The sequence below is a fragment of the Oryctolagus cuniculus genome, chromosome 12 (assembly GCF_964237555.1).
Source record: "Oryctolagus cuniculus chromosome 12, mOryCun1.1, whole genome shotgun sequence".
NCBI classification, from domain to species: Eukaryota; Metazoa; Chordata; class Mammalia; order Lagomorpha; family Leporidae; genus Oryctolagus; species Oryctolagus cuniculus.
In genome coordinates this window covers 9,788,567-9,808,567 of record NC_091443.1, presented here as the reverse complement: position 1 = coordinate 9,808,567, position 20,001 = coordinate 9,788,567, and the positions used below count along the sequence as shown (strand labels likewise).

The following is a 20,001-nucleotide window of genomic DNA, read 5'->3' as shown; positions in this document are numbered from 1 at the left end:
CCAACTGGGGGAGGCGATTCCTCTCATGGTTTTGAGGTGCGTTTCCCTGGCGGCCAGTGGGGTTGAGCATTGTTTCCATGTAGTTTTTGCCATATGTGTTCTGGGAAAAGTCTCATCAGGTCCTTTGCCCACTTCTTTACTAGATTGGTTGCTTTCTGGGGCTGCGTTCCTGGGTTCTGCACGTGTTTCAGCCGTGACTCCTTGGTCAGGTCCTGTCGTCTGGCTCTGTTGCTGGTTGTTGCCTCTGCTGTGCAGGGCTTCTTAGCACCCTGCACGTCCTTCTGTCAAGTGCGGGGAGTGGGTGAAAGGAGTTCCTGAGCCCCAGCATCCCCCACGGCAGGGAAGCACTGTGGGGTGGTGTCAGCCGAGCCAGCCTGCTTGGCGGGGCTCTGGGCAGTGTGTGTGGTGGAGGAGCTGCAGAAGCCGTGTCCTGGGAAGGGGGCGCTGTCAGGGTGGCCGTGTCCTGGTCTGTCAGGGTGGCCGTGTCCTGGTCTGTCAGGGTGGCCGTGTCCTGGGAAGGGGGCACTGTCAGGGTGGCCGTGTCCTGGGAAGGGGCGCTGTCAGGGTGGCCGTGTCCTGGGAAGGGGGCGCTGTCAGGGTGGCCGTGTCCTGGTCTGTCAGGGTGGCCGTGTCCTGGGAAGGGGGCGCTGTCAGGGTGGCCGTGTCCTGATCTGTCAGGGTGGCCGTGTCCTGGGAAGGGGGCGCTGTCAGGGTGGCCCCACTGAGGCTCAGGAGGACATCGGGAAGATGGGGTGCACCTGCCTGAGCTCGCGGCCCCAAGCTCCCCGCAGACCCCAGCAGTCAGGCTCGGCCTCCCGTGGGAGACTCCCTCTCAGCCTCAGCAGGCCGCATCCAGCCCCAGGCGTCACAGCAGTGGCGCCACTGACATTTGGGAGTGGAGAATTCTTTGTTGTTGTGAGGGCCGTCCTGTGTGCTGCAGGCTGTTAGCAGTATCCCTGGCCTCTACCCGGGAGATGCTAGCAGCACCCCATGCTGCGTCTGACAACCACGCTGGGCTCCAGTTGTCACATGTCCACTGTGGGGGGAAGGGGCAACCTGCCATGGATGGGACCAGGCCCGCACAGACGCCGCACAGACGCCCCTTCCCTTCTCTGGGGAGGTGAGGCAGCTCCGCCACACGCAGAAGTGGCATCATTTCTGCATGTTCAAAGGCCTCATTTTTATTGTATCCTTCAGGCAGAGGCGGGGGGCAGGGGATCCTCCAATTGCTGGTTCACTCCCCAAATGGCCACAACAGCCAGAACTGAGCTGTTCCGGAGCCAGGAGCTTCCTCTGGGTCTCCTATGCGGGTTCAGGGGCCCAAGAACTTGGGCCATCTTCTGCTTTCCCAGGCTATTAGCAGGAAGCTGGATCAAAAGAGAAGCAGCCACTGGGACTCGAACCTGCGCCCATATGCGATGAGCTGCATGCAGAGGCCTTGCCCAAGGTGCTGCAGCGCCGGCCCCTAGATCTGTCTCTCTTCATAAATGTTCTCCTGGCCATGTGTCTTTTTTCCAGCCCCTTTTCAAATTTTGTGGTTTTTGATTAGATGCCATATATATTGGATTTTATACTGTTGGATGCTGGATTTTGTTATATTCCTTCAAATAGTATTGGATTTTGTATATAGTTAAGCTACCTGTGATTAGTTTGATCTTTTAAGCCTTGCATTTAAGTCTTTTTAGGATGAGAGCAGAATGTCATTTAGTTATGGCTGCCCTAATGTATGCCATGTACGGAGCCGCCTCTTCACTCTGGCTGGTGAGAGGGGAAATTGCCGACCCAGTGTGTGTGCCAGGGTTGTCCTGCTAATGCCTCTCTGGTGATTCTTCCCCTGGGCTCAGATGATCTGCTCATGCATGTGCACGGTCCATACCTGGCCAAGAGACTGCAGGGGACCCCTCAGTCCCCTCTGCAGCGTGCGCTGGTGCTGCCAGAGCTCCCTCCCGCCGCCGTTCCTGCCCCCACACTAACTGCCCTGTCTTTGAGGGACTCCAATGGCAGTTCCCTCAGCGAGTGGCACACTGGGACCTGTTCGGGTTGGTCGCTGTGTCTCAGCCTAGAAACGGCACCGAGGCAGGAGACTGAGGGAGGCGGGGGTGGGGCTCGCCTCTTCCCTTCCCGGTCCCGGCAGTCACAGTCCAGGCGTTTGCCACCGTCGCTCCTAAGCTGTGCCCTGGAGTCGTTTTCCGCCCACCTGCTCACTTTCCTGCCCCATGCGAGCCCGATTCTTTAAGTGTCGTCCCTAGCACTGAGCAGAGGTTTCGAGAGATGGCTTCATTAATACAAAATCAAGCGTGTCTGCTCGGCCTGTCCGTGTTGCGTGGCAGCTGGTCCCTAACTGTCGCTGGTGCCGGCTGAGCTTGGTGCTGTAAGATCTCTGGCTCTTCTCCTGTGCTGTTGTCCGGCCCCATTCCGGGAGCGGGGAAGTGGCTGGTGGTGCTCAGGACTGGCTCTTGTTGGAAGTCACAGTCCTCCTTTTTAAACTGCCTTTTGCTTGATCCGGTTACCATTTGAGTCTTTTGTTTGGGAAAGAATGGCATTTGGTGACAGGTGCTTAAATGTTTCTTTTGTTTAAAAGGCCTATTAAAGGAATTCAGGGCTATTTTATTTAAACTGTTTCATAAAAATGCCATTATTATTTTGCCTAATACATATTTGAACCAGAAACTCAGCCTTTTACTTTAGGCCTTCCTGTTACGTGCTGGTTATGTCGATCTCAGCCCATGCGAATGGCCTGTGGAGCTTGAACAGAAAATACTCTGGCCTGGCCCCAAGTCAGACCAATTAAATCAAAATCCGCGGGGGAGGACCCAGACGTTGGAATTTTTGGCAGTCTTCCTCCTTCCCCCCGTATAAGTGATTTCAGTTTGCATCCTGGGTTGAGAGCCACAAGATTAAGCAGAACAAACAGGCTGTGTCCTCTCCACCACCGGGCAGGGGCCACGGCGGTCCCTCAGCTGGCGAGGGTTTGCCTGCCAAGCAGCCCAAGTGGCTGGTGAACCTCGTGGACGGGACCTCAGCAGGCACTCCCATCTTGTACACGGTGACAGGAGTAGCAGACTTGTATGTCGCATAGGTGTTCTGGGCACACGCACACACACACACACGCACACGCACACAGCCTTATAAATGAAAATTCAGACTTTGAAATCAGCACATTGGAATTCTTTCCTTGCAGAGAAACAGAATTCCTTAAATAGTACATTTCCCTGGAAAATTGAAAACATGATTTATTTCACAAAATGACTTACTAATTATTTTCAAAGAATCTTTTATTGTATGGAGTGAGACATACGTGTAATTTTACACATACGTGTACTGCTTTTCTGGCCTGAAAATTCGCTCATGAAATATGGAGACTAAGGAAGGGCAGAGCACTGAGGTCGTGGAATTTCAGGACCTGAAAGAGCCTTAGGTGACCCCTTGCTTTCCCTTTCTTCTTCCAGCAGAGAGCGGCCGTCCGTGGCAGGTTTGGGGGCAGCAAGCATCCTTGCTAACAGGCTGAGCTCTGACCATGGGCCCAGGTACCCCTAGACACGGGGAAATGACCAAATGAGAAGTCAAGAACCTCAGGTGGTCACCTGCATGCTGAAGTGTGCAGGGAATCCTGTTGCAGATTGCTGAGCGGAAAGGCCTGGGTGCAGCCAGCCCTCCCTCCCGGGAGCCAACTCAAATGCAAGGCCGCTGCCCTGGAGGGGTGGGGGAGGAGCAGTCTTTGTTCTTTCTGTGACCTTGTGGACTTGGGTACTCAGAGCTGATACAGCACAAGGGATGCGATTTGCTAGGAGTTTAGAAAGTTGAGTGCTTCGAGTGTACTTTTTCCCCATACAGTTAAAGCTAAAAGTTTGCTTTCAAAACAACATAAAATGCTTATTATATTGCTCTTTGTTGCATTGCCAGTGGTGGATTTAGACGTGGAGTCATTCAGAAAGCAGGGGGACATTATGAGTCATTCACAGCCTCCTGGGCTTTCCACGGGGCTGCGCACCCGCAGACTCAGGGCACCGACTTCAGTTACAACATCTCAACACCCCGGGCTGGGGGTTTATGGGGCCACTGGCGCAGCTGTCCTCCCCGAGGGTCCGTGGAGGTGCTGTGGGCAGACTTCGCACTGACTTGAAATGCACATTGTGTTTTCTCTTTGTCAAGGTTTATTTTGTTTGGTTATCCCTGCAGTCATGTTGGGGACATACCGAGCAGGGCCAAGTCCTTACCTTCGTGAACAGGCAAATGCTGTGTAGTTGGTAAAGATACACACGTAGTGATGCATTGCTTCACATCGCAGTATGTGGAGCATCGTAGCCTGTGCTGCCCAAACGTGGATAGGGCAGGACAGGCACCCGGCGTGCCCGCTTGCTGCTGCCGGCATCACTTAGCATGCTGTCCCACGGCAGCCTTTCTTAATGACAACCCTAAATTAACAAAGTTTGGTATGGTAAAGATAGACCAGTGCCATAGTCCTTGGCTGTTATCAATGTCACATTCTCTCCATGGTCATGTGTGCTGAACTGGAGATCTGATTCCCCAGCCCCCCCACCCCACACATGTGAGTAACGTGCTGAGCTCTGATGCCGTGACCCCTACGATGTCTCTAGGTGATGGGAATGTCTCCGCTCCAGTGTCGTCTTATGGGGCCACTGTTTTAGGTGCAGTCCGTTGCAGACTGAAACATTGCTAGGTGGTGCCGGGCTGCGTATGTTTCTTATTTTATTCCTTAGGGTTTGGCTCTTTGAGGGCAGAAACCTCGCACAGCGTCAATGCACGGGGACTCCAGAAATAGTTTGTGAGGCAGTGTGGGTTTGACAGGTGCTGCCAGCCCAGACCCTGGGTCCCGGCCGCAGAGATCTGACAGAATTGGCCGCCGCTGAACAGGGTCTGGTGGCCTAGGCAGGGAACTGAAACAGGAAGGGAAGGCGGGAATCGAGGATGGTGTCTGGGCTGCCGTCAGGAGCAGCTGCATGGATGGCAGAATCATGTACTGAAATCAGACCAGGGCGGGGGGGGGGGGGGAGGCCGGAGTCTGATGCGACGGTGAGACGGCAGAGGGCAGACTGCCCAGCAGCTGTGCATTCGAGTTTGCAAGGGGGGAGAAGTCGTGTTGAGCTGGTATTTTATTCTTGCTGGGCTAGAGATCCGTTCATCGCTCACGCATCCTGAGTGCCTGCTGTGCGCACATGAAGGCACCTAAGACGCCTTAGAGAGGAGAGGTGGTGTGGCCCTGTGTGCTCCAGCTCTTCCCGCCTCCCCTCTCCCTCTGCAGGGACCACTGCCCTCCTGAAGCTGGTACCCTCCCACCCATGCCTCTGTGTTTATATGTTTGTTTGAAGAGTTATTGATTGATTTTGAAACCTAGAAGGAGATCATCTATCCACTGGTTCATTCCCCAAGTAGCCACAACAGCCAGGGCGGGGCCAGGCTGACGCCAGGAGCTTCATCCAGGTCTCCCATGTGGGTACAGGGGCCCCAGCACTTGGGTCATCTGCCACTGCTTTCCCTAGGTGCATCAGCAAGGAACTGGTTCAGAAGTGGAGCAGCCAGGACTGGAACTGGTGCCCATATGGGATGCTGGCATCACACGTGGCGGCTTGACCTGCTCCACCGCAGTGCTGGCCCCATGTTATGTTTATGCACAGACACAAACATGGGAGCATGTACAGTGCTGACCTCCACCTACGTGGCACGTGGGGTGCATGTGACTGCTCTGGTTTTCTCCCTTGCCCGACTGCTCAGGCTGAGCGTGGGTGTGGCCTTGCACACGGTTTTTCAGACCCAGCCTGTGAGGGACTCTGCACAGTCTCACCAGCTTCAGGGACTGTCAGTGTTTTCAGTGTTCGCTAGTTTAGTGGACGTGGGATCTCGTCTCAGCTGTTAGAGTTTGCGTTTTCCTGGTGAGTGAGCTGGAGCCTCAGTACTTCCTTCGTCACCTGTGTGGCCTCTCCTGGGAACTACCTCTTTGTATCCTTGCCCTGTTTTTCTATCGCAGTTTTTTTCCTCCCTTCTTAATGCTGCTTTGAGTTCTTTGGGTGCCTCAAGTGTCCTAGATACTAACATTTGAAACAAGCTTTAGCATTTCAATTTTAATGCAAAATTGCTGGACTTAGTCGTCTGTTTTGCCATGGTTATGTCATAAAAGCTGCTTTATTTAAACTCTGAACTTCTGTTTCACAGTGGTTTTGCATCTCTTTGTCCAGTTGGGTTCTGGAACTTTCAGGCCAGTTAGAAACTAAAGCCAGGTTTCTGCAGGATGCAGAATGCAACAGTCAGGAGAAGGCTGTCATTTTAGCAGCATTAGTCCCCAAGCCCTTGTGTTGGCGTAATCACATCACTGTTTGGTGATCCCTGCAGTCTTCTGTGGTGTTTACTTGTTGTGGGGAAGCTGGGGAGTGTGAACGAAACGCGCAGCTCATCCCGGGCCACGCAGTGTGGGGCCTCCGGGCCACGGGGGCCGCTCGGCTGGCGGGCCCAGGCCTGAGCGCTGACCCCACAGGGAGGTGGACGTGCTGGCTCACATGCCCCCAGAGGCCCTCTGGCCTGAAAACCTACTTTTCCCCTAAAAGCTCGGAGTGTTAGCTCAGTGAACAATGTCTTAAGGACTTATAAATAAATTACAAATTGTAATTTAATAATACTTTAAGCAAATTATATTTAAAACGTTAATCAAATTATGATTTAATTATAGATTCTACTTTGTTGCTTCATGATTTAAAATAGAGCATAGTCTGTACTGCATGGCTGAGCCACAGTGTGTCTGACTCTGGAATTCAGAGGTAGTGTCCTGTATACATAGACCAGTCACAACGGTGAGGTCTGTTCTGTGAGTCAGGGAACCAAAATAAATCCACGTTAAGGTCCCATGGCTTTTTTTTTTTAAAGATTTTATTTATTTATTTGAGTTACAGACAGAGAGAGGGAGGGAAAGAGAGAGAGAGAGGTCTTTCTTCTACTGGTTCATTCCCTAAATGGCTGCAACGGCTGGAGCTGGGCCGATCTGAAACCAGGAGCCAGGAACTTCTTCTGGGTCTCCCACATGGGTGCAGGGGCCCAAGAACCTAGGCCATCTTCTACTGCTTTCCCAGGCCATAGCAGAGAGCTGGACCGGAAGTGGAGCAGCCGGGACTCAAACTGATGCCCATATTGGATGCTGGTGCTGCTGGCGGAGGTTTAGCCCTCTACGCCACAGCGTCGGCTCCTAAGGTTCTATTTTAAGCAACTTAGGTGCAAACTTCACAGACTTAAAAGACTGTAGGCCCTGTAAACAGCCAAAATAGTTTTGTAAAAGGAGAACAGGGGTCCCCTCTGTGTCATAGCAGGTAAAGCTGCCACCTGCAGTGCCACCAGCATCCCAGGTGCGCACTGGTTCGAGTCCTGGACTTGGCAATGATGTTCGTGACTGTGACACCAAAGACACAGGCAACAATAGAAGAAATTGGTGAATTGAATTTAATGAGAAATAATAACTTGGGGGCAACCCACAGAATGAGGGGAGATGTTTGCAAGTCAGGTACCCAGTAGTGACTAGTGGACAGAATACACTAAGGCCTCCTAAAACCCAACAGCAGCGAGAAGACCCAGACAGCCCAGTTCAAAAGTGGGTGAAGAGTGTGAGTGGACGTTTTTCCTAAGAGGACTTCCCTTGGCCATTAAGCACCCGTCCTGTGCTCAGCACCACTTATTGTCCGGGAATGGAAATCACCCCACAAGCATTAGCCCTGCTCCAGTCCTTTCTCCTGGAGCCTGAGCAGAAGCTGAAGTCTGCCCTCATCTTTAGGGAGCCTGTGGTTCCTGGGAGGAGTGGGGCTTCCATCTCTGTGCCTCTGCGCCAGGACACGCCCTCCCAAGGACAGGTTTGAACTTCAGCATGACTGTAATCAGGGGGAGTTCACTTGCGGGGTTTCTGTTTCCCCTGGCATACAGGGTGATCCCCTCACAGTGAGTGCCCTGAACGCAGGTTCCCCCTGTGCTGGCCAGGGACGGGGAGCGCCAAAGCTCCTGTTAGGACTGGGAACAAAGTCTCCACCAAGCCAGTAAGCTGCTCCTCCTAGCTTTACCACCCTTTTGTGTAACCAAAGGAGGTGCTGGGGGCAGAGACCAAATTCTACTCGTGCACTCCTAGCTGTGGCGTCAGCGATGCCTTTCACACCCTGCTCTGGAGAGCCTCGGCCGCGTGTGGGAAAGCTAGCTGGACACTGCCAGTTGCCGAAAGTTCCCTGCAGTTACCGGAGGAGCGCTGTGCCGGCCCGGCAGAGAACGCGCAGGCGTGCCCCGCACACTGCGGCGCTGGGGCCCGGTCCACTGTGCAGTGCAGCCGTGGTTCCGCATCCTCGGTCACGCGTGCATCTCCTTGGGCCTTTAGTGATCTGTTGAAAGGTTCAGGGCCGGCAGCCTGCACCGTGCTAAGTTCTAACAGCCTGGGGACCGCGCCCAGCACGGGGCGCTGGTGAGCCAAGAGCAGCAAACGAGAGGGAAGGGCTCGGCTGCCTGTGCAAGCAGTCCTGGCCGGCCGGGCGCGGACAGGCGGGTCCCGGAAGCCCCGCGTCTGCGTCCAGTTCTCGCTCCCCCTGGAGCCGACGCGACTCTGTTCTGACTTCCATTAGGTGCTCTAATGGCTGGATGGGATTGGCAGTTTGAAGTGTTTTTGCTGAGTATCGGTTGTGGTCTACATCTTTTCTTCAGCTTTTCTGATACCAGATGATTAGAAAAGCCTCATTCTTCCAGCATTGCTCAGCCAGTGGTTTGCAAACTGTGGGTTGAAGCATTATTCAGAGGTTGCCAAATTGGCCTCGCAGATCTCAGCCATCGTCTTTGAGTGGAGTGGTGTGGGGCATGCCAGTGTTTGTCTCACCTGGGGAAAACCATCAACAAGGGAAAGTTTCCAGTGTTCCGCATGCAGACCCATCCTGAGGGCTTCAAGGGCAAGGTCAGCGTGGAGTGAGGATGTGCCGTGAGACAGTGGGTGCTGGGCTCAGGGAGAGGAGACAGAAAGACGCTTTCTTGTCAAAGCTGGCCTCAGAGCGCCCCGGGTCAGCCGCCTGCCCGTGCCCTGGCCCTCCGCGGGTGTGCAGCTGCCCACAGGGCTCTGCAGGGCACCGCAGCTCCGGAGCCCAGGGCCTGCGTTTTCCGCTGGCTGCCTCGCGTGGCGTTGGCCTTGCGGGATTTACTGAACTCCTTTCTGGGGGGAGCAGTTCCAGTATCCTGTGGTTGTGAGGAGGGGTTTTTACTGTCCACACTAGCTGCTTAGTCTAGCCATGCCTTGGGTTCAGTAAGCCCCTTAAGTGTCATTGCCATTAACATTGTCTTGAAAATGACAGGAAATCCTATTATAAATTTATTATAAGATTGAATATAAAATGAGATTTGACTATTACTTGAATAACATGCAAATTCTTTATATTGTTTGCCTAACATGCAGCCCACCCTGTACATCCATCTCACACATGGGGCCCGTTCCAGCTGGAGTCGTGTCCTGGGCCAGGGTTCTTAATCTTGTCAGCCCCATACCCCTTTGCCAGCCTGTGAGGGCATGTCTACATCATGTAGTTTGCCTGTAACCATCATTTCAAACAGTAATACAATGCCCCAGTGTCCTAAAATGGAAAAGGAGAAAGACAGCTCTGCTAAAAGATGCGTTTCCTGGGTAACACGTGTGCGTGATTACGCTGAACAGCCTGATGAGGGCACCAGTGTTTGTGCTCTTGTGTGTGTAGACTCACCATGGAGCTGTGAAGTTCCAAGCAAAATGAGGTCGCCTTCCCTTGACCCTGTATGCAGCTGTCTTCCTGGGGAACCCCGAATCCAAGCATCCCTTGGTCTGTGAGGGGGCGGGCTCCAGGACTCCACAGGGCATCAGGATCTGTGGACGCCGCAGTCCCTCCTGTCAGGTGGCGAGGTGTTTGCGTAGAGCCTGCACTTTGCCTCTGTGGGCTTGAAACCGTCTCCAGGTTACTTGCGATACTGGATACGTGTGACTATGGTACAAATTGTTTAGGAGGTGACAAGCAGAGGCCTGTACCCATTCAGCACAGACACAGTGTTTTACCAGAGTATTTCCAGTTGGTGGTTGGCGGGCTGCACAGATAGGGAGGGCCACGCAAAGTCGCTGTGCTCGAGTGTCAAGTGGAATTGGCTTCTAGGCTTGGGCAGCTCTGAGCGGGGTTTTCACCTGCACGCGTGTCCAGTGGGACATGTGGGCGTCAGTACTGGTCTCCGACATGCGGGATCATGAGGATGCCATACAGTTGCAAAGCCCCCAGAGGTGGGGGTGTGGGCGAGGGGCTGGGGCCGGGGAGTGGGGGCAGCCTCCAGGTTGTGCTGAGGCAGCTCTGCACGTCCCGGGAGACTGTGTGGATTGTAGCCCGTCTTCCTGCCTGCAGAGATGAGGTTCTTAGTTCTGATTCGGGCTTCCTCTTATTCCCCACAAAACTCCACTGAGGGGCAGTGACCGAGGAAGGAAGCGCCAGCCGATGGGGCCCCTGCCCGGGAGGCATCGTCCACAGGAGGGGGCTCAGCGCAGGGCACAAGGCTCACCTGTCTCTGGTGCCTCCTCACTGGGGAGGTGCCACGTTCAAGTTCATTCTTGGTGTGTGTGGTGAGGTGCGTTGGCTTTGAGACCATTTCTGTGTTGATGGGGAGAACACCCAGAGGACCCCAGGATGTGTGGATCAGTGATGGAGCAGGCGGTGTGCACGCTGTTTCTTCCCAAGCCGCGTCTGCGTGCCCACCCCGGGAGTTGTTTGATGGCAGGAGCCCCGAGACGCGGGGGAGGTGGGCGGGTTTAGCCTGCAGGTCTCAGAAGGAGAAAGTAAGGGGTGTGGTTATAGATGTCATCTTGAAAGATGATGTGGGAGGAAACCGCGTCCCTCTGCCATCGCTGCTCTCGTCTGTTCTAAGCTGGCTGGCCGGAGGCGCCGTGAGCTGGCTGAGCTCTCGGATTTGCCGTGATAACTCACACCAGCCACTGGCTTCCACAGTGAGGGCTGCTCTGTAAGCCCCGGCTCCCTGCTTCAGGGGCCCGGTGCCCTTCAAGGAGACTGCCCTGGAAAACTGCTGTAACAAGCCCCAGAGGAGAAGCATCCAGCTCGGTGTTAGGGACTTGAAGGACCACTTGCGTAAGGCCGCTAGGAAGCATGCGGATCAGCCAGCGCGAAACCTCCCGGCAATCGGACCAGCAAACAAGTGCTGTTTTACTTCCCAGACGTTACTGGTCACACCATGTTTGCTTTCTTTTTCTCTTTCTTTTTTCTAAAGATTTATTTATTTATTTGAAAGGCAGAGCTGTGGGCAGAAAAGGAGAAAGGTCTTCCCTCCGCTGGTTCACTCTCCAGGTGGTCACAACGGCCTGGGCTGGGCCAGGTGGGGCCGGAAGCAAGGAGCTTCCTCCAGGTCTCCCGCGTGGCTGTGGCTGTGGCTGTGGCTGTGGCTGTGGCTGTGGGTGCAGGGGCCCAAGGACTTGTGCGATCTTCCACTGCTTTCCCAGGCACATTAGCAGGGAAGTGGATCAGAAGTGGAGCAGCCGGGACTGGAACCAGCACCCATACTGGACGCTGGTGTTGCAGGTGGCAGCTGTACCCATAGGCCACAGTGCCGGCCCCGGCCGTGTTGGCAGTCCTTCTAAGTCTTAGCTGTTTTGGTTTTGCTTTTCCCTGCTGTTTTTCTGTTTTTAGTTTCATTTCTTTTACCTGTATTATTTCCTTCCTTTTGTTTGCTTTGAGTTCATTTTGCTGATCTCCTCTTTCTTAGTTTCTTACGGTTGAAACTCAGGCTGTCTGAAAGCTTTCTCCTTTGCTGATGGAAACATCGAGTGCAGTGTTTCCTGTACAGCACCGTTCTAACTGCACTGCAGTCCTGATTGTTGTTTTCATTCTCAGTTAGTTAAAGGTGTTTTCTAAGATTCTTTAAGTCTCACTCTGTAACCCACTGGTTATTTCGGAGGGTGTTGTTTAATTCCTAAGTGCTTTGAGATTTTCCTAACTGACTTTTTGATACCAGTTTCTAGCTTAATTACCTTGTGGTTTGGAAATACACTCTGTGTAATCTCAGTCCTTTAGTTTGTTTTATGACTAATGACATGGGCTGGCTGGTGAGCGCCTGGTTGTTTGGATGCTGGGTTTGCTCTTCAAGACCTCCTGTGAGGGACTGGCTGTGGCGTAGTGGGTAAAGCTCTAGCCTGTGGTGCTGGAATCCCACTGGGACGCTGGTTCAAGTCCCAGCTGCTCCTCTTCCGATCCAGCTCTCTGCTATGACCTGGAAAAACAGTGGAAGATGGCCCAAGTCCTTCGGCCCCTGCACCCATGTGGGAGACCTGGAAAAAGCTCCTGGCTCCTGGCTTCAGATCGGCACAGCTCCTGCCGTTGCTGCCACTTGGGGAGTGAACCAGGGGATGGAAGACCTCTCCCTTTCTCTCTTTCTCTAACTCTGCCTTTCAAATAAAGGATTGTTAAACAAACAGCCTCCTGGGAGATGGTTCCTGACCACCCTTGTTTCCTTTGTCTAGGAAATCCAGGATGTGAGGAGCGAGGATGAGGACGAGGAGGAAGAGGAAGAGGAAAAAGAGGAAGAGGCTTCCAAAAGCAAGGAGAGAGACTCTCTGAAGAATGGCCTTGGGGCCAACAGGCATCTGGTTCCGAATGGCCAGCACGGCCGCTAGCCCGCAGCCCACGTGCTGGCCCTGCACAGGTGCTGCGAGGACTGTGGTGGCCCGGAGCCCCGACCGAGACCCCGGGTTCTGCCCTCCCCCTTCCCAACCTGCCTGAGATGTGTGTAGCAATGTTCACTTGTGTTAGGAAAATGTTACATGGAAGCATGCCTGTGGGTGCCCATGGGTGCCCACGGGTGTTCGCGCAGACTGCTCAGGGCTTCACGGGTCTCTCCAGGGCCGTCCTGGCTGTGGTCACCTCCCTTCCTGCAGCGAGAGCGTGACCTTCCGGAGCTCACCTCGCGGGGCGCCCTGTCACCACACGCCTTGCACAGTCCGACAAGTGCTGACTAAACCCACAAGCACGGCTCTTCCCCCAGAAAGGAGCTGCAGGTGGCGTGGGACAGCGGCAGAGGTCCACACCAGGGGATGGTTTTCAGGGTGCTTCACCCCCACAGTGCAGGCTAGAGGCCTGGGGCCGGGCTCCGATGGGATAGCAGAAGCCCAAGTGCTTGCTGTGCTGCCCCCAGCCTGGTTGTGCTGGGGCCCAGCCAGGTCTGGGGGGAGGGAGCCCTGAGCAGAGGCCAGCGCCTGGTGACGTCAAGAGATGCCAGTACCTGGAGGCGCTCTCCATTTTATGCCGTTGCTGTTCCTGTCGGCCCCCAAGGAGCTGTGGCCCCTCTTCCTCGGCTTTCCTGGCGCCTCGCTCTGGTCCTCCCTAAGAGGGCCACATCCCTGCTGCTGTGCCCCTCCCGGGGGGCCCCCAGGTGGCTCCCTGAGCCCCATCATCCAGGGGCCTGCCCTGCGTATCCAGACCCCCCCAGCAACCCTGGCAGCAGCGAGGACTCGGGGCGGGCGTGAGGGCTGGGGTCAGCTGCTGGCTCCCCCTCCCCGCCAGGGCGGGGGCCATGGGGGACACTTGAACACAGCTCTGGCCCCTTCTGGCCTTGCCCCGGCACGGTTCCTCGCCTGTAGAGGAGGAATGGATGGCGCAGCGTCTGCCCACGCCCACTGCAGCCGTGCAGAGTTTGGGGTCAGGTTTTGTATTTTTGCTCCTTTGCTGAGAAGCCTGAGTTGGATGCAAGCCTGTGGGAGGTGAGCCCCCAGACTGGAGAGCCTGCCCCGCCCCGGAGGCTGCAGGGCCTTGGAGCAGGGCAGGCCCTGTGCACAGCAAAAGAGGCTGAGGTTCTGGTTTTTGTTTTTAATAAAAACATGTTTTTAAACCTTGAGGCCAAACAGAAAAACAAATGAAAACCCTTTTCAGATCCTTTCCCAGTGAACTATCTTTCTGAGGAGTTTTCGGGGAGAGAAAAGCAGCCACCAGGTTTTCCCCGCAGAACGCACACTGCATGAGGACGGCACCAGACGCGGGATCGCGGCACACAGTGTCAAGTTCACGCGGCGCGGCCGTTGAGTTGTTGTTGGCATTGTATCCTTGTTACATAGAAGGTCACTCCAAGGCATTTATTTTGTGTTTCTAGTTAGACTGTTTCTTCCCTACACTTCCTTTGGTCTTGTCTGCACCACAGACCTTGTCTCCGTGAGCTGCGGTGTGTCTGCTTCTCTGTCTTCCAGCTGTCACTGTCATTTGAATGTCAAAGGTGAAGCCCACGTTGCAGTTCCAGCGTCTCCGCTGCTGCCGGACGCGCTCAGCTGCTCCCCGAGAGCGGGGTCTGCGTCTTTGTAGCATCCTTGAGGGCTCGTGTGGTTCGCCGTGAAGGGATTCTCTCGTTCCGCAGGAAACAAGGGCTCAGGCCTGTGCCAGGAGTTCAGGAGAAAGCAAGCCACAGTGCCTCCCTGTCATTGGAATGGCAAGGACTTAGAATAAAACTGAAATGGAATCCAGCACCCAGAGTGTCCGACTGATCAGTGCACGCTGCCTCCTGGGAGACGACGCGGGCCTCCCAGGGTAGCACAGGCCGGGTGTCAGGTGTGGGTGTTCGGGTGCTGGCCTTGTGCACCAGGGGCCAGGTGGGAAGTGCGGGCCCTGGCCAGCTCGCCCAGGCCTGCCAGGCGGGAGCCTCTCACTGTACACGGTGGGGACGGCACCCGGGCCTGCGTGGGACCCTGGAGGTCGTGGGAAAGGGCAGGCTCTCGGGCCCGCTGGTCTCAGCCATAGCTTCCGTGTCTCCACTGCCAGGCTGCAGGAGGAAGGCCGACATAGGGCCCCTGGCGGCCATCAGCGTGACCCGGGGAGCCCCGCTCACCGCCTCCCTCACTGCCTTGGTGCCCCCCGGGGGCAGAAACGGAAGAGTGTTGGATTTCTACCTGGTAGCTAAGAACTGCACACATGGACGGGGCTTCCTGCAGTGCCCGGTCCCCCGTGCTTCGGGCACTGTTCAGCCTGAGTCCTGACACTCATGAACCCTTTTTGGCGGAAACGTTCAACATACTCTCGTCCAGCTTTAAGAACACGTGAAACACATCTGACGTCACGTACTCCCCTCCGTGTGACGCTGCCACCATCGAGCCCCCCTGCAGAGCACCAGCATGTCTCTGTCCTCAGCGGAGCCCCCTCCCCCACGCTGCCCTCCCAGCCTCCTGTCCCTGGGCTCAGCTCCTATAAGAGCAGCACTTTCAGATTCTACACGGCTCCTGTGGCCCTCCGCCCGGCTGATGGCGTCCACCGTAAGGACCTCCGTCTGGTCTCAGGTGACCGGATTCCATCCTGTTTCCATGGCTGGGTAGTCAGGTTTTCTCCATGTGTTCATCAGTTGACGGACACCTACGTTGCTTGTGTTTCCCGCCTGGTGTGAGCCATGGGAGTGCCCACGGCCTCTGTATAACCACGCAGTGTGGACCTGCTGGGTCATGGGGGGTCTGTGTTTCATCCCCGAGGGCCTCCCTGCTGCGTCCCCCAGCCGTGTGTGAGGGTCCCTGCCAGCCTTCCTAACAGCAGCCGTAACCCGAGGGAGGCGATGGCTCCCATAGTTGTATTTGATCAGTCTTGTTGAGCATTTTTTTTTTTTCATAGCTGTTCGTCATTTGTATGTCTTCCTTTGAAAAACGCCTGTTCAGGTCTACTGCCCATTTCTAAATTGGATTACTTGGGCCTGTGCTGTTGAGTGAAGAACCTTATATATTCTTGTTACTGGCCTTTTGTCAGATGTATTCTTATTTTTTTTTTAACAGGCAGAGTTAGACAGTGAGAGAGACAGAGAGAAAGGTCTTCCTTCCATTGGTTCACCCCCCAGATGGCTGCTGCGGCCGGCACTGTGCTGATCCGAAGCCAGGAGCCAGGTGCTTCTCCTGGTCTTCCATGCAGGTGCAGGGCCCAAGCACTTGGGCCATCCTCCACTGCACTCCCGGGCCACAGCAGAGAGCTGGCCTCAAAGAGGGGCAACCGGGACAGAATCCGGTGCCCTGACTGGGACTAGAACCTGGTGTGCCGGCGCCGCAGGCAGAGGATTAGCCTAGTGAGCTGCGGCGCCGGCCCAGATGTATTCTTTGTGAGCACCCTCTCCCATTCTGTAGTTTGTCTCTTCAATCTATCGATGGTTTCCTTTGCTATGCAGAAACTTTTCGGCTTGATGAAATCCCCTAAGTGTGTTTTCCCTTATATTTCCTCTGGTTTCGTGGCCTGATCCATGACGTCCGGAACAATCTCCCCGTTTTCTTGTCATACGTCCAAGGTCCAGTCGGATAGCTAGATCTCCCCTGCAGTTTGAGTCGACGTGTGTGGGGCGAGAGAGGCTCTGCATGTGGACATCCAGGGCCCGGCGCCGTGTTGGCAGCACCTGCTCCTGCAGATTTGTCGGCTGCAGGTGCCTGGGCGTGGGCCCGGCTGTCTCCGGGGTTTGCTGCCTTCTCGTATCTTGGTACTGGTCTGCATCTCTCTCTTCATCCAAAGCCTTGTCCTGAGCACATCGGTAGGGCAGGCGTGGTGGTGAATCCTCTCAGCTTTTGTGTGGCGCTGTCTCATCTGAAGGATCACTTGACTGTGTGGTGCGTCTTTGGTTGTGAGAACCCTCATCCCACGGTGCTGGCCTGGAAGGAGGCCGCTGAGAGTCTGCAGCCGGGCACACCGGGCCCCACTGCTCCTGGTCTCCCGCAGCTGTGAGAACCCTCTCTCTCTCTCTCAGAGCTGGAGTGTCATGTGGCCTGGGGTAGAGCTGACCGAGCTGATTCTGACGGGACTCTGTGTCTGGATGCCGCACACTTCCCTAGGGTGGGGGTTTCTGTTACCCAGCTGAATCTGCTTTGTTCCCTCGCCCCTCTCAGGGCCTGCTGGAACCCCTGGAAGCGCCCAGATATTCCCAGTGCTGCCCCGAAGGTCCCATCGTCTTTCCTCATTCCTTTTCGTAGTTTCTCCATTTCTGCCCTTTGTGTTTTCTCACATAGCTGTGTCTTCGAGATCACCAATTCTCTCTGATCCACTCTGCTGTCAGTACCACTTACCACTCTAAATTTTGCCTACTGCACTTTCAGGGATTTTTGTGTTTCTTTAAGGTTGGCTTATTTATTTGAGAAGTAGAGTTACAGACAGAGAGAGGGAGAGAGAGAGAGAAAGCTCTTCCATCCACTGGTTCACTCCTCATATGGCCTCAATGGCTGGAACTGAGCTGATGGGAATCCAGGAGCTTCTTCCAGGTCTCTCACGTGGGTGCAGGGGCCCAAGGACCTGGGCCATCTTCTACTGCTTTCCCAGGCCACAGCAGAGAGCTGGATCGGAAGAGGAGCAGCCGGGACATGGACTGGCACCTGTATGGGATGCAGGTGCTGCAGGCTGAGGCTTAGCCTATGCCACAGCCCTGGCCCCTCTGTTTGATTTTTAAAAATCACTTCATCCCTCCGTTAAGTGTCTCTGTTGGATTAGTGAAGTATTTCTCTGTGTTTTCCTGAATGTCCTTGAGTTTCCTTAATACATCTATTTTGATGTCTGCATTTGCAGTCGCTCTCTGATTGGTTGGTTCCGGACACCTTATTTTGTTCGTTAGGTGAGGTCATGGGCCCCCAAAGTCCTCAGTGCCTGTTGGCATATGATGTCATTTTGTACACTGACGGATGAGGAATATTTTCTTTTTTTTTTTTTTGAGAAATACATCATGTTTTTATTGTGATATAAATACATTTAGAGGATAAGCAAATCTTGATATCTTTTATCCTGATTAGATGTCAATAGATTAAAAGCTAAAATTCTGTATCATTGGATTCATTATTTTTAAAGTGTATTTTTCTTTTTTTTCCTTTGATACATATTTCGTTTAAGTTATACAAGTTTCGTATATTTCCTTTATACCGTTATAGGAACATAGTGGCACGTCCCCCCCACCCTTCCTCCCCTCCCTGTCCTATTGGATGAGGAATATTTTCCAGGCTTCTTAATCTAGTTTGTGGCTGCCTTCCGGAAATCTGAGGACACTTCCACGATTTGAGCACAAGGTGGCGCACCGAGTCCAGGCTAGAGCGAGCCCGCTGTGGCTGCGTTGTTGCTGTTTCAACACTAGAGGGCGCCGCCCTCCCGGGCGCGCTCCGAGTCTCTGCGGCTCCGGGCTCAGGACGCACCGCGGAGGCCCCGGACGCGGGCCTGTGGGCGGCCTCGTGCGCGCGTCACCGCAGCAGACCCGGGGCGCGGGCCGGTGCTGACTCCCAGGCCGCTGCCCAGGGCTGGGGACTCCCTGCGTGGTCCTCCGGGGTGGCGGGAGCGGGTGGAGGCCGCTCCTCGGCCGCCGGGCTCAGCAGGCGCGCAGGGCCTTAGGGCGGGCGCCGGCGCAGGTTCGAGTCCGGCTTGGCTTCGGTGCCCTGCCCTCCGCGCAATCTCGGCTCGGGATTCGCTCTCTGGCGCGGGGCGTCCCTGTGGGCCGGTGGTGTCCTTGTGAGGGGCCCGCCCGCGGCTCGGCGCATTACGAGATGCGAACGGGTGAGCAGGTGCCGACCCACGGGGAGCAGGTGCCGACCCACGGGGAGCAGGTGCGGGGAGCAGGTGCCGACCCACGGGGAGCAGGTGCCGACCCGCGAGGAGCAGGTGCCGACCCACGGGGAGCAGGTGCCGACCCGCGGGGAGCAGGTGCTGACCCGCGAGGAGCAGGTGCCGACCCACGGGGAGCAGGTGCCGACCCGCGAGGAGCAGGTGCCGACCCACGGGGAGCAGGTGCGCCTGGCAGCATCAGATAGGTGGGGAGGGAGTGGAGGGAGAGAGTGCCCTGCCGTGGTGAGAGGGCCGAGCCGCCCCGACACGGAACGCAGACCCGTGTAGGCCTGGTAAGACGGAAGTGAAGGAGTCACAAGTCCCTGCTCTGTGTGAGTGGTGTTAGCACATCTCTCGGAATCTGATAGAACAGGCAGAGGAGAGGGAATCAGTAAAATCTGGATTTAAATGATGAAGTCAACGAGACCGGCCCGCTGCACACACACAGAAGACCCAACGATTGCAGAGGAACCGTGTTTTTCAGCGCACGTGAACTTTGACCCCCACAGACCTGTGAGGTGCTTCAGAGACCCCAAACGGTGACGAGGCCTCGAATCAGGTGTGGTCCCTGCCCTGGCGAGTTCACTAGGAATCTGGAGCAGGCAAATCGAAGTCCCCACGTTCAGCAAAGCCTCAGTAACCTGCAGAGCATAGAAGTCAGAATGGAAACAAAACATTCGAAACTCAGTTACCATAAAAATATAGTAAAAAACATTAAATGCTTTCATAATAAAGAAGGCTGGCAAAACTCGGTGCTCAAAAAGCATGAAGGAAAATTAAGGAAATAGTGAATGCATACAGGACAGTATTGCGTAGTCAAAAGCTGATTCTTTAGGAGAATTTATAAAATTCTAGGAAGGTTTGTCAAGAAAGACACAGACAAGCAGTATCAGAAATGAAAAGATCTGTCTCCATGAGCAAGCAGAAGTTACACGGATAGAAAAGGAGGGGCTGGCGCTGTGGGGTAGAAGGCTAAGCCTCTGCCTGAAGCGCTGGCATCCCACATGGGCGCTGGTTCCAGGCCTGCCCGCTCCACTTCCCATCCAGCTCCCTGCTAATGCTCCTGGGAAAGCAGCGGAAGATGGCCCAAGTCCTTGGGCCCCTGCACCCATGTGTGAGACCCGGAAGAAGCTCCTGGCTCCTGGCTTTGGCCTGGCCCAACCCTGACTGTTGTGGCCACCTGGGGAGTGAACAGGGGATGGAAGCTTGCTCTCCCTCTCCCTCTCCCCCTCCCCCTCCCCCTCCCCCTCCCCCTCCCTCTCCCCTGTCACTGTGCCTTTCAGCTAAATGAAGGAAATCTTTTTGAAAAACTGACGAGGTAACAGGTATTTAGAGAGTGCCCTACCTAAGACAAAGTTGAATCTGAAATTTAAAATACCCTCCTGCAGTAAAACAAACACTGCAGGCCCAAACGACTGAATCCTCCAACACTCTAGGAAGAACTAACACGGGGGCATGC

The 20,001-nt window shown here is 55.0% G+C and overlaps 1 protein-coding gene across 2 annotated transcripts in view; it reads left to right on the top strand.

Annotated features, from left to right (window-relative positions):
* Positions 1 to 14,482, top strand: part of CERS3 (ceramide synthase 3) — a 107,915-nt gene extending 93,433 nt beyond the window's left edge. For both annotated transcript variants that reach the window (XM_070053524.1, XM_070053523.1), the window contains exon 12: positions 12,494 to 14,482. In XM_070053524.1, coding sequence (XP_069909625.1) covers positions 12,494 to 12,646 — 153 coding nt within the window. In that variant the 3' untranslated portion in view covers positions 12,647 to 14,482. The remainder of the gene's footprint in view (positions 1 to 12,493) is intronic.
* Positions 14,483 to 20,001: the final 5,519 nt, after the last annotated feature.